General features: G+C 44.9%; 1 protein-coding gene across 2 annotated transcripts in view; it reads left to right on the plus strand.

Moving 5' to 3' along the window:
* The window catches only part of psen1 (presenilin 1), a 41,112-nt gene that overhangs the window by 18,191 nt on the left and 9,578 nt on the right, over window positions 1–13,343 (plus strand). For both annotated transcript variants that reach the window (XR_006761476.1, XM_045706007.1), the window contains exons 7-9: window positions 1,548–1,646; window positions 9,301–9,405; window positions 9,919–10,098. Coding sequence is in view for 1 of the 2 variants with exons in the window: in XM_045706007.1 (XP_045561963.1) it covers window positions 1,548–1,646; window positions 9,301–9,405; window positions 9,919–10,098 (384 nt within the window). In the remaining variant the exon portion in view is untranslated. The remainder of the gene's footprint in view (window positions 1–1,547; window positions 1,647–9,300; window positions 9,406–9,918; window positions 10,099–13,343) is intronic.

Genomic DNA, 13,343 nt, shown 5'->3' on the forward strand with positions numbered 1-13,343 from the left:
GGTCCGTATTGGTTTGGTGGGGGTAACGGTGGTCCGTATTGGTTTGGTGGGGATAACGGTGGTCCGTATTGGTGGGGATAACGGTGGTCCATATTGGTGGGGGTAACGATGCTTTGGTGGGGGTAACGGTGGTCCATATTGGTTTGGTGGGGGTAAAGGTGGTCCATATTGGTTTGGTGGGGGTAAAGGTGGTCCATATTGGTTTGGTGGGGGTAAAGGTGGTCCATATTGGTTTGGTGGGGGTAAAGGTGGTCCATATTGGTTTGGTGGGGGTAAAGGTGGTCCATATTGGTTTGGTGGGGGTAACGGTGGTCCGTATTGGTTTAGTGGGGGTAACGGTGGTCCATATTGGTTTGGTGGGGGTAACGGTGGTTTGGTGGGGGTAACGGTGGTTTGGTGGGGGTAACGGTGGTTTGGTGGGGGGTAACGGTGGTCCGTATTGGTTTGGTGGGGGTAACGGTGGTCCGTATTGGTTTGGTGGGGGTAACGGTGGTCCGTATTGGTTTGGTGGGGGTAACGGTGGTCCGTATTGGTGGGGATAACGGTGGTCCATATTGGTTTGGTGGGGGTAACGGTGGTCCGTATTGGTGGGGGTAACGATGCTTTGGTGGGGGTAACGGTGGTCCATATTGGTTTGGTGGGGGTAAAGGTGGTCCATATTGGTTTGGTGGGGGTAAAGGTGGTCCATATTGGTTTGGTGGGGGTAAAGGTGGTCCATATTGGTTTGGTGGGGGGTAAAGGTGGTCCATATTGGTTTGGTGGGGGTAAAGGTGGTCCATATTGGTTTGGTGGGGGTAACGGTGGTCCATATTGGTTTGGTGGGGGTAACGGTGGTCCATATTGGTTTGGTGGGGGTAAAGGTGGTCCATATTGGTTTGGTGGGGGTAAAGGTGGTCCATATTGGTTTGGTGGGGGTAACGGCGCTGGTGGTCAGTTTGCTGTAGCAATCCAATGCTGACTACAGATATTATGTGAGCGAAGTGTTTGTTTGTAGCAAAAATAACCCAGGGATATCTGCTGTAGAGTTTTCACCCACCCAGCCTCAGAAATGTGTTTTAAATCAGATAAAATATGTTTTTTACTTGGTCTCGGTCCCAAAAGACCCTTGTATTTTGTGTCCAACACTATTTGTCCTGATTCCATCTGTGTTCTCCATATAGTTGGTGTTGGAGAAGAGTTTACACCCAGTCAGTCTCAGACATTCTTTAACTCAGATGAAATATTTCTACTTGGTCTGTCTCTCTCTCTCTCTCTCAAAGCGTCCTCTGTTCTGTCTCCCAACACGGGTCTATCCTGACTCAAAGCTCTGCGTCATATTCATTAGGCACCAACTCAAAGAAAGCTTCTCCTTGTTTCAGTGTGTTATCTGAACTGTACAATAACAAATGCCTGTTTACATTTTCTGTTACAAAACATTTTGCCACGAGGTGCCCTAATGAATTACGACCCCTGTTTCTCCCTCCTAGAGGTGCCCTAATGAATACGACCCTGTTTCTCCCTCCATAGATCTGCTCTGATGAATACGACCCCTCTTTCTCCCTCCATAGATCTGCTAGCGGTGCTCTGCCCGAAAGGTCCTCTTCGTATCTTAGTGGAGACGGCTCAGGAGAGGAACGAGCCCATCTTCCCAGCTCTCATCTACTCCTGTAAGTCACACACGTCACATCTCGTACATCAACACCTGTAACCTGTATTACATATACACCGAGTGGACAAAACATTAGGAACACCTGGTGTTTCCGTGACATAGACTGACCAGGTGAATCCAGGTGAATGCTATGATTGTGTCAGGTTGGCTGGATGTCCTTGGTGGACCATTCTTGATACACACGGGAAACTGTTGAGTGTGGGGGGGAAAAAACCCCAGCAGCGTTGCAGTTCTTGACTCAAACCAGTGTGCCTGGTACCTACTACCATACCCCGTTCAAAGGCACTTAAATATTTTGTCTTGCCCATTCACCCTCTGAAATTGCACACATACACAATCCATGAGTCGATGTCCGAGCCCCCGCACAAACTTTTTATTAGCATCATAGAGAAATCCCCATCAGTTTAATGTCGCAATTCCACATCTGTGGGTGAAATGTGATTTTCTTTGGGGGGGATCTTACAAACGGTTTGGCCTACAAACTATGGAAAGATCAGACTCTCACAAACACGACGGTGTTCTACGTTTTGCTCTGCGACCCCCCCCAAGCGTCACAAGACTCGTCTGACGTTTGTACGGCCTCTTCTGCCAACTTCTGTGTGTAGCGTCAGAACAGTTTGGGCTCCACTCTAATATGACCCCTCTGTGGAAAGGTGAGACTCTCACTAAAACGTACATGTCAGTTGGGTTTTCCTCTAGGACGCCCACAAGCCTCACGAGTCGTCTGAAGAACCCCACCCGGTTACGGGTTAAAAACATTTCTGGAGTACACCTCATATACAAAAAAGCTTGGTTTGTTGTTTTGGAAAGTTTGTGTGTTGGAAAGTTTCTTAGTAGCTAGCTAACATTTTAGTTTGGATCCCGTGATGCCGTTGGCATCAGTTGCTGGGGACTAGTTCAATCTGTCCAGTGATCCTGCCGACCAAGGCCGGGGTCTGAGGAGCTTTTTGGCGCAGCCTTGAACGCAGCCTGTGACGTAGCTAGCCATTGTGGCTGGGACCGAGGATTGTCCCGGGTTTGTGGCTGTCCAGATCCCTGCTGAGTGATTGGGGAAAAACAACAATCTTCCTTGTTATCTGCCCTGTCTGGAACTACGAGGAGTGACAGCATAACGTACGCTGCTAGCTGCCGTGACAAAGACTAAAGCCGGCGGGAGTACCGTAGAGGACAGTGGTGTCTCTCGATCACAGGAGAACAATTTAAAAAAATAATAATTATAACGAACAAAACTATTTCTCCAAGCAGTTTTTTCAACAATAACAAAATAGTGTTTCGTCCAAATACTGGTGGATTCTACTAATAAAAGAATGGAGGACCTGACCAGAGGTCCAGGACCTGAAGAACAGTTTGCAGTTCTCCCAGGGTCAGCTCAATGAGTTGAAACAGGAAAACGGCAAGATGACAGAAATCTGTAAGCCATTGAGAGAGGACATCAGTTCTGTATGTGAATCCATGATAACAATGACGGAGAAATCAGATTATCTCCGAGGGGCAATCAATGAGGAACAACATGGTTGTGGACGGAATTCCAGAATCTCCACGTGAGACCTGGATGGAGTCTGAGGACATAGTGAGGGAAATGATCTCTGAGAAATTGAAGATGGACCACAGGAAGATTGAGGTGGAGCGCGCCCACAGGACTGGAAAACCCACCACGGTCCCAGGTGACAGGCCCAGTTCAATAGTGCACAAGTTCCTGAGGTTCAAGGACAAAGTAACTGTTCTGGAAAGAGCCAAGAACTTGAAAGGAACTAATATTTTCCTCAACGAGGAATATCCTGAAGCTGTGTGCCAGAAGAGGAAAGAACTGATCCCAGCCATGAAAGCTGCCAGAGCGCGTGGGGACATTGCTTACATACGCTATGACAGGCTCATTGTCCACATTCCCTCCCAGAAGCCTGGAAGGGATGAGAGAGCCAAGTCTGTGGGTTTGTAGCTTCAAACACACACACACACACACACACACACACACACACACACACACACACACACACACACACACCAATTGAATAATGGACTGCTGAATGTATATATTTTTATCATGCTTTGTTTGCTCTTTTCTGTATTATGTCTATCTATGATCAGCTACCCAGGAAAGGGCTGAACACAGCCCATATTATTATATGTAGCCTTAGAAATAAGGTTTAATCAATGACTTGCTAACATCAGATAACATTCATATATTAGCCATTTTTGAGACTAACTTGGATAATTCATTTGATACAGCAGTAGCAATACAAGGATATAACATCTATAGAAGACATTTACATTTAAGTCATTTAGCAGACGCTCTTATCCAGAGCGACTTACAAATTGGTGCATTCACCTTATGATATCCAGTGGAACAACCACTTTACAATAGTGCATCTAAATCTAAGAAGAGACAGGAATGCTTATGGGGGAGGTGTTGCTGTATATATTCAGAGCCATATCCCTGTAATGCTTAGAGAAGATCTTATGTCCAGTGTTATTGAAGTGTTGTGGTTGCAGGTTCACTTGGCACATCTCAAGCCTTTTCTTTAGGGGTGTTGCTATACGCCACCAAGTACTAACAGTCAGTATCTAAATAATACGTGTGAAATGCTTGATGGTGTATGTGATGTAAACAGAGAGGTCAACTTTCTTGGGTTACTGAATATTGACTGGTTTTTGTCAAGCTGTCCGCTCAAGAGCAAGCTTCTCATTGTAACCAGTGCCTGTAATCTGATTGATGAGGAATTGAAAAACTGTATGGTTGAAAGAGATGGGGCAAAAGGAGTGGCTAATAAGTCTGGCTGCACATCTCACTGGCTTATTTCCTGCAAATTGAGAAATTATGTGACTAAACTCCACAAAAAGACGAAGAAACTGTATTATGAAGCTAAGATCAGTGATATAATGATGGGGAAAAAAACGTTGGTGTACTTTAAGATGAAATGATGGGCAGAAAGACAAATTCAACTCAGTCTTTCATCGAATCAGACGGCTTATTCATCACAACCATTTGATGTCGCCAATTATTTTAATGATTACTTTCTTGGCAAAGTGTGCAAATTTAGGCAGGAAATGCCAACAACGAACAGTGAGCCATCGTATTAAAAAAATCAATAATAATAATGAAGGAAAAGCATTGCAAGTTAGAATTTTGTAGAGTCGGTGTGAGGGAAGTGGGAAAATTATTTGTATCGATCAATAATGACAATAGAAGTCAAAGGGTTTACTTTAAAGGAAGCTTCTCTTATTGTCAAACATGTAAAGTGTGGTGTACCGCAGGGCAGCTCTCTAGGCCCTCTACTCTTTTCTATTTTAACCAATGACCTGGCATTAAACAAAGCATGTGTGTCCATGTATGCTGATGATTCAACCGTATACACATCAGCAACATCAGCAACACCTCACGGCACAACGCCTCTCCCCTATTTGACCTAGATAGTTATGTGTTGATATGTAGGCTACGTGTGCCTTTTGGTTAAAAAAAAAAAAAATCTAATATTTATGTAGTTCTGTCTTTGAGCTGTTATCTATTAAATGTTATGTTTTGTGTGGACCCCAGGAAGGGTAGCTGCTGCAACAGATAATGGGTATCCTAATAAAATACCAAAAAATACCTTTTAATTTCAGTGAGTGGAAATCTTAACACTACGGCATACAATGACATTCCAGATGAGTTTGTGCTTCCAACTGAGGCAACAGTTTGGGAAAGGCCCTTTCCTCTTTCAGCATGACAATGCTCTCGTGCACAAAGCGAGGTTCATACAGTAATGGTTTGTTGAGATCGGTGTGGAAGAACTTGACTGCCCTGCACAGAGCCCTGATCTTAACCCCATCGAATATCATTGGGATGAATTGGAACGCCGACTGCGAGCCAGGCCTAATCGCCCAACATCAGTCCCTGACCTCACTAATGCTCTTGTGGCTGAATGGATACAAGTCCCCGCAGCAATTTTCCAACATCTAGTGGAAAGCCTTCCCAGAAGAGTGGAGGCTGTTATAGCAGCAATGGGGGGGACCAACTCCGTATTAATGCCCATGATTTTGGAATGAGATGTCCGTTTTTATCTACCTGAAGTAGTGTATCTACCTAATCTGACCTAAATTCAGCGCATTCGGAAAGTATTCAGACCCCTTCACTTTTTCCACATTTTGTTACATTACAGCCTTATTCTAAAATGTATTGTTTTTTCACCCTCATCAATCTACACACAATACCCCATAATGGCATCACAATACCTCATAACATTTTTGCAAATGTATGAAATAACAGATCATATTTACATAAGTATTCAGACCCTTTACTCAGTACTTTGTTGAAGCACCTTTGGCAGCGATTACAGCCTCTAGTCTTCTTGGGTATGACACTACAACCTTGGCACACCTGTATTTGGGGAATTTCTCCCATTATTCTCTGTAGATCCTCTCAAGCTCTGTCAGGTTGGATGGGGAGCGTCGCTGCACAGCTATTTTCAGGTCTCTCCAGAGATGTTCCAAGTCCAGGCTCTGGCTGGGCCACTCAAGGACATTCAGAGACTTGTCCCGAAGCCACTCATGCGTTGTTTTGGCTGTGTGCTTAGGGCCATTGTCCTGTTCGAAGGTGAACCTTTGCCTCAGTCTGAGGTTCTGAGCGCTCTGGAGCAGGTTTTCATCAAGGATCTCTCTGTACTTTGCTCCTTTCATCTTTCCCGCGATCCTGACTAGTCTCTGCTGCTGGAAAACATCCCCACAGCATGATGCTGCCACCACCTTGTTTCACCGTAGGGATGGTGCCAGGTTTCCTCCAAACGTGATGCTTGGCATTCAGGCCAAAGAGTTCAATCTTGGTTTCATCAGACCAGAAAATCTTGTTTCTCATGGTCAGAGTCCTTTAGGTGCCTTTTGGCAAACTCCAAGTGGGCTGTCATGTGCCTTTTTAATGAGGAGTGGCTTCCGTCTGGCCACTCTACCATAAAGGCCTGATTTGTGGAGTGCTGCAGAGATGGTTGTCCTTCAGAGGAACTCTGGAGCTCTGTCAGAGTGACCAAGGCCCTTCTCCCCCGCTTGCTCAGTTTGGCCGGGCAGCCAGCTCTAGGAAGAGTCTTGGTGGTTTCAAACTTCTTCCATTTAAGAATGATGGTACCACTCTGCTCTTAGGGACCTTCAATGCTACAGACATGTTTTGGTACCCTTCCCCAGATCTGTGCTTCGACACAATGCTGTCTCGGAGCTCTACGGACAATTCCTTTTGACCTCTTAGCTTGGTATTTGCTCTGACATGCACTGTCAACTGTAGGACCTTTATATAGACAGGTGTGTGCCTTTTCAAATCATGTCCAATCAATTGAATTTACCACAGGCATGTAGAAACATCTCAATGATGACCAATGGAAACAGGATGCACCTGAGCTCAATTTCAAGTCTCATAGCAAAGGGTCTGAATAATTATGTCAATAAGGTATTTCTGTTTTACATTTTTTTGTTGTTGATCATTTAGCAAACATTTCTAAATCATTATGGGGTATTGTGTGTAGATTGATGAGGGTGAAATAAACTTACACACAGTAACCATCTCAGCTCTTCTACTCTTGTAAGATGCGTCATACTTCCTACCTCACAACACCTGCACACACCTGATTAGGTATTAGACATTAGTACATTTGATTGATACGGTATTATGACTCGTCGTCGATGGATACGGTATTTTATGACACGTCGTCGACGGATACGGTATTATGACATGTTGATGGATACGGTATTATGACACGTCGTTGATGGATACGGTATTATGACTCGTCGTCGATGGATACGGTATTATGACATGTTGATGGATACGGTATTATGACACGTCGTTGATGGATACGGTATTATGACACGTCGTCGATGGATACGGTATTATGACTCGTCGTCGATGGATACGGTATTATGACATGTTGATGGATACGGTATTATGACTCGTCGTCGATGGATACGGTATTATGACTCGTCGTCGATGGATACGGTATTATGACATGTTGATGGATACGGTATTATGACACGTCGTCGACGGATACGGTATTATGACTCGTCGTCGATGGATACGGTATTATGACACGTCGTCGATGGATACGGTATTATGACACGTCGTCGACGGATACGGTATTATGACTCGTCGTCGATGGATACGGTATTATGACTCGGCCGTCGATGGATACGGTATTATGACACGTCGTCGATGGATACGGTATTATGACACGCCGTCGATGGATACGGTATTGTGACTCGTCGTCGATGGATACGGTATTATGACACGTCGCCGATGGATACGGTATTATGACACGTCGTCGATGGATACGGTATTATGACTCGTCGCCGATGGATACGGTATTATGACACGTCGCCGATGGATACGGTATTATGACACGTCGTCGATGGATACGGTATTATGACACGTCGTCGATGGATACGGTATTATGACTCGTCGTCGATGGATACGGTATTATGACATGTTGATGGATACGGTATTATGACACGTCGTCGACGGATACGGTATTATGACACGTCGTCGATGGATACGGTATTATGACACGTCGTCGATGGATACGGTATTATGACACGTCGTCGATGGATACGGTATTATGACACGTCGTCGACGGATACGGTATTATGACACGTCGTCGATGGATACGGTATTATGACACGTCGTTGATGGATACGGTATTATGACACGTCGTCGACGGATACGGTATTATGACACGTCGTCGATGGATACGGTATTATGACACGTCGTCGACGGATACGGTATTATGACACGTCGTCGATGGATACGGTATTATGACTCGTCGTTGATGGATACGGTATTATGACACGTCGTCGATGGATACGGTATTATGACACGTCGTCGATGGATACGGTATTATGACTCGTCGTCGACGGATACGGTATTATGACACGTCGTCGATGGATACGGTATTATGACTCGTCGTCGATGGATACGGTATTATGACACGTCGTCGATGGATACGGTATTATGACACGTCGTCGATGGATACGGTATTATGACTCGTCGTCGATGGATACGGTATTATGACTCGTCGTCGATGGATACGGTATTATGACTCGTCGTCGATGGATACGGTATTATGACACGTCGTCGATGGATACGGTATTATGACACGTCGTCGATGGATACGGTATTATGACACGTCGTCGATGGATACGGTATTATGACTCGTCGTCGATGGATACGGTATTATGACTCGTCGTCGATGGATACGGTATTATGACACGTCGTCGACGGATACGGTATTATGACTCGTCGTCGATGGATACGGTATTATGACTCGTCGTCGATGGATACGGTATTATGACTCGTCGTCGATGGATACGGTATTATGACTCGTCGTCGACGGATACGGTATTATGACTCGTCGTCGACGGATACGGTATTATGACTCGTCGTTGATGGATACGGTATTATGACTCGTCGTCGATGGATACGGTATTATGACTCGTCGTCGATGGAAACTGATGTGTTGCCTGTTCGTATTATCTATGCTATGTGTTTTCACTAGCTTTAGCACTTGCTTTCAGACAGGAGGTGAATCTGGTATACAGTTAAGATATTGTGGATGTCTTGTTGTTGTTTGTCTTTAAACATGAATGCCCGTAGCTACCGAGTAATGTAATGTCTACTGTACCATTTCTTGTCCCTCCATTCCCAGCGACCATGGTGTGGCTGGTCAACATGGCAGACACTGGCCTCGGACACAGACCGATGACCAGGAAGAACTCAACAGAGGCCCCCGTCGCTCAGGTTGAGAGTCAATGTGAGTCTGTGGTGTCTGGTGTTTTAAATGTCTCTCCACCCTCTCCGTCAGCCACCTACCCCTGGCCTCACTTGCACCCCGTAATATGATTCTTTTCTGAAGTGTTTTTGTAATATCATAATTATTTTCTACCCTCCCATCAGCAGCCCCTCCATCTCTGGCCACCATTGAACCCCAAAACATGCCTCCTTTTTATGGCATCTCCAGCGTTTTTTTTTTTTTTACATTTACATTTACGTCATTTAGCAGACACTCTTATCCAGAGCGTCTTACAAATTGGTGCATTCACCTTATGATATCCAGTGGAACAACCACTTTACAATAGTACATCTATATCTGTTTTTTTTTGGGGGGGGTTAGAAGGATTACTTAATCCTATCCCAGGTATTCCTTAAAGAGGTGGGGTTTCAGGTGTTAAATATCTGAATTCTTCTCTCCCTCCCCTGCAGCAGTCCTATCTAGCCCTGGGCTCATCGCCTCCTCGTGTATAATATTTGACTTCTCCCCCCCCAGCCCTGGCTTTAGGCCCGGCCCCTCTCAGCCCCCCAGAGGATGACGGAGGGTTCACCCCTAACTGGATGGGGCATCAGGAGCATCAGCTGGGACCCCTTCAATCCACGGACGAGACGCGACGGGAGATCCAACAACTCCCCTCTGCCAGACCGCCCGTAATGGACGATGATGATGAGGAGAGTGAGTACTGGAACAGTAACAATAAATACAATTTGTATTTGTCACGTTTCATAAAACAATCCCCGTGCCGTTTCCTAATCAGGGCGGCTCGGCCGTTACCAACGCTGGTTTAATGTGAGCGATCCAGAGACGCAACCTGAGGACAACCGATCCCATCTTTGAGCAGTCCGATGTCCTGATTTTATTTATTTATTTATTTATTTATTTATTTTTATTCACATTTATTGAATACAAAATCTGCGACGCTGTTGTAGTGTGAGTTGTGCAACGACAAGTTTTTTTTTTGAGAACGGTGATCAGCGATAGCCAACGAGAGCTCGCCAGAGAAGAAGCCAGCGTCACGATACCGTTGGTTTCACGTCGCCCAGAACGCGCGGACTCTCCAGCGGGAGTCACGATCACAACTAGTATGTGTTTCTACTTGCCTTTTTTAACCAAAGCGTCAAATCCTTCCAGCTCTGAAGTTCACCAGCCCTTTAATAACTCAACCTACATATTATTCAATTCAACATGTTGGTGAAAAATGTCAACTCTATGGCAAGCGTGAGTGAACATTTTAGGAGGCAGCTTTGAGTTACAATCTGTTCTAGCTAATTACACCATATCAGAATATTGTAGTGTGTGTGCTAGATCGTAGAGTCAAAGGCTTTTTAAATGTGAGGCTCAGTGAAGTTAGGATTTTAATAGCTGTGTAGGGTACACCCTGGCATAACAACAAAATGCTTACTTACGCCCTTCCCAACATTGCAGAGAATTTTTTTCTTCTTCTATAACACGTAATTATAAATACACCAATGATTCAATGATAACATGGCTATAATATACAGTGGGTACCAGTACTGAGTCAATGACAACATGGCTCTATACACTGGGTACCAGTACTGAGTCAATGACAACATGGCTCTATACACTGGGTACCAGTACTGAGTCAATGATAACATGGCTCTATACACTGGGTACCAGTACTGAGTCAATGATAACATGGCTCTATACACTGGGTACCAGTACTGGCTCTATACACTGGGTACCAGTACTGAGTCAATGACAACATGGCTCTATACACTGGGTACCAGTACTGAGTCAATGATAACATGGATATATACACTGGGTACCAGTACTGAGTCAATGATAACATGGCTCTATACACTGGGTACCAGTACTGAGTCAATGATAACATGGCTCTATACACTGGGTACCAGTACTGAGTCAATGATAACATGGATATATACACTGGGTACCAGTACTGAGTCAATGATAACATGGCTCTATACACTGGGTACCAGTACTGAGTCAATGACAACATGGCTCTATACACTGGGTACCAGTACTGAGTCAATGATAACATGGCTCTATACACTGGGTACCAGTACTGAGTCAATGATAACATGGCTCTATACACTGGGTACCAGTACTGAGTCGATGATAACATGGCTCTATGCACTGGGTACCAGTACTGAGCCAATGTGCAGGGTTAGGAGGTAGATATATACAGTAACTAGGCAACAGGATAGATAATAAACAGTAGCAGCCGCCTATGTGATGAGTCGAAAGAGTTCAAGAAGAGCAAATGCAGATAGTTCAGGTAGCTATTGGTTAACTCTTTAGCAGTCTTATGGCTTGGTGGTAGAAGGTGTTTATAGGGTCCTGCTGGTTCTAGACTTGGTGCACCGGTACAATGACTTTGGTGTCTGTAGTCTTTTTAGGGCCTTCCTCTGACGCCGCCAGGTATAGAGGTCCTTTGATGGCAGAGAGCTCAACCCCAGTGATGTACTGGGTAATACGCACTACCCTCTGGAGCGCCTCGCAGTTGGATGCCAAGACGTTGCCATACCAGGCGGTGATGCAGCCAGTCAAGATGCTCTCGATGGTGCAGCTGTAGAACGTTTTGAGGATCTGAGGTTCCATGCCAAACCTTTTCAGCCTCCTGAGAGGGAAGAGGGGTTGTCATGCTTTCTTTGGACCATGTTAATTCATTAGTGATGTGGACACCGAGGAACTTGAAGCTCTCGACCCGCTTCACTACAGCCCCGTCGATGTGGATCGGGGGGCTGTCCGCACCTCCATTTCCTGTAGTACACGAACCGCAACTTTGTCTTGCTGATGATGTTGAAGGAGAGGTTGTTGTTGTCCTGGCACCACACTGCCATATCACTGACATCCTCTCTATAGGCTGTTTCTTCGTCTGTGGTCAAGCCAACCACCGTCGTGTCGTCAGCAAACTTAATGGTGGTGTTGGAGTTGTGCCACTCGGTCGTGGGTGAACAGGGAGTACAGGAGGGGACTGAGCACGTGTTGAGGATCAGCGTGATGATGTTGCCTCCCCTCACCATCTGGGGGCAGCCCGTAAAAATCCAGGATCCATTTTTGCAGAGGGAGGTGTTCAAGGTCCTTTGGTTCGTGATGAGCTGGGAGGCCACTGTGGTGTTGAACGCCGAGCTGTAGTCAATGAACAGCATTCTCACATGCAGTTCCTTCAGAAAGTATTCACACCCCCTGGACTTTCTATATTTTTCTATTGTCATTTTTTTGTTTTCAACGATCTTCACAAAATACTCATATCAAAGTGGAAGAAAAATTCTAACATTTGTAAAGAAATGTACGAAATATAAAACACTAATCTTGATTACGTAAGTATTCAAGCCTCTTAGGCAATACATGTTAGAATCACCTTAGGTAGTGATTACAGCAGTGAGTCTTTCTGGGTAAATCTCTTAAGAGCTTTCCACACCTGGATTGTGCAACATTTGCCCATTTTATTATTTTTACAATTCTTCAAGCTTTGTCAAGTTGGTTGTTGATCATTGCTAAGACAACCATTTTCAGGTCTTGGCATAGATTTTCAAGACAATTTAAGACAAAACTGTAACTAGGCCACTCAGGAACATTTTACTGTCTTCTTGATGAGCAACTCCAGTGTAGATGTGGCCTTGTGTTTTAGGTTATTGTCCTGCTGAAAGGTGAATTCATCTCCCAGTGTCTGCTGGAAAGCAGACTGAACCAGGTTTTCCTCTGGGAGTTTGCCTGTGCTTAGCTCAGTTTTTATTTTTATCCTGAAAAAGTCCTTAAAGGATTACAAGCATACCCATAACATGATGCAGCCACTACTATGCTTGAAAATATGGAGAGTGGTACTCAGTAATGTGTTGCATTTGGATTTGCCCCAAAACATAACACTTTGTATTCAGGACAAAAAGTGAATTGCTTTGCCACATTATTTGCAGTATTACTTTGGGGCCTTGTTGGAA

This window comes from Salmo salar, chromosome ssa01, assembly GCF_905237065.1.
Source record: "Salmo salar chromosome ssa01, Ssal_v3.1, whole genome shotgun sequence".
NCBI classification, from domain to species: Eukaryota; Metazoa; Chordata; class Actinopteri; order Salmoniformes; family Salmonidae; genus Salmo; species Salmo salar.